General features: G+C 75.6%; 1 protein-coding gene across 1 annotated transcript in view; it reads right to left on the bottom strand.

The window, feature by feature from the left end:
* Positions 1-217, bottom strand: part of GPX4 (glutathione peroxidase 4) — a 2292-nt gene extending 2075 nt beyond the window's left edge. The window contains exon 1 of the mRNA XM_006904046.3: positions 70-217. Within this exon, the coding sequence (XP_006904108.2) occupies positions 70-153 (84 nt within the window). The 5' untranslated portion in view covers positions 154-217. The remainder of the gene's footprint in view (positions 1-69) is intronic.

The raw sequence follows: 217 nt of genomic DNA, 5'->3' as shown, positions 1-217 counted from the left end.
CGCGCCGCGGGAGAGTCGCGCGCGCCCGACCCAACGGCCCGCTGGCCGGGCCGCCGGCGCCACGCTCACCATGGTGCTGACCAGGCCGGGAGCGGCCAGAGCACCGCACAGCAGCGCTGGTTTCAGCAGGCGACAGAGGCGGCTAAAGCTCATCTCGGCGGCGGCGGGGGCGCCGGGGAAGCAGCGGCTCCTCCCCTCGTCGAGCGGACCAATGGAC

This window comes from Pteropus alecto, unplaced genomic scaffold, assembly GCF_000325575.1.
Source record: "Pteropus alecto unplaced genomic scaffold, ASM32557v1 scaffold30, whole genome shotgun sequence".
In the NCBI taxonomy this organism is placed as follows: Eukaryota; Metazoa; Chordata; class Mammalia; order Chiroptera; family Pteropodidae; genus Pteropus; species Pteropus alecto.
This window is presented reverse-complemented; position numbering and strand designations above follow the sequence as displayed.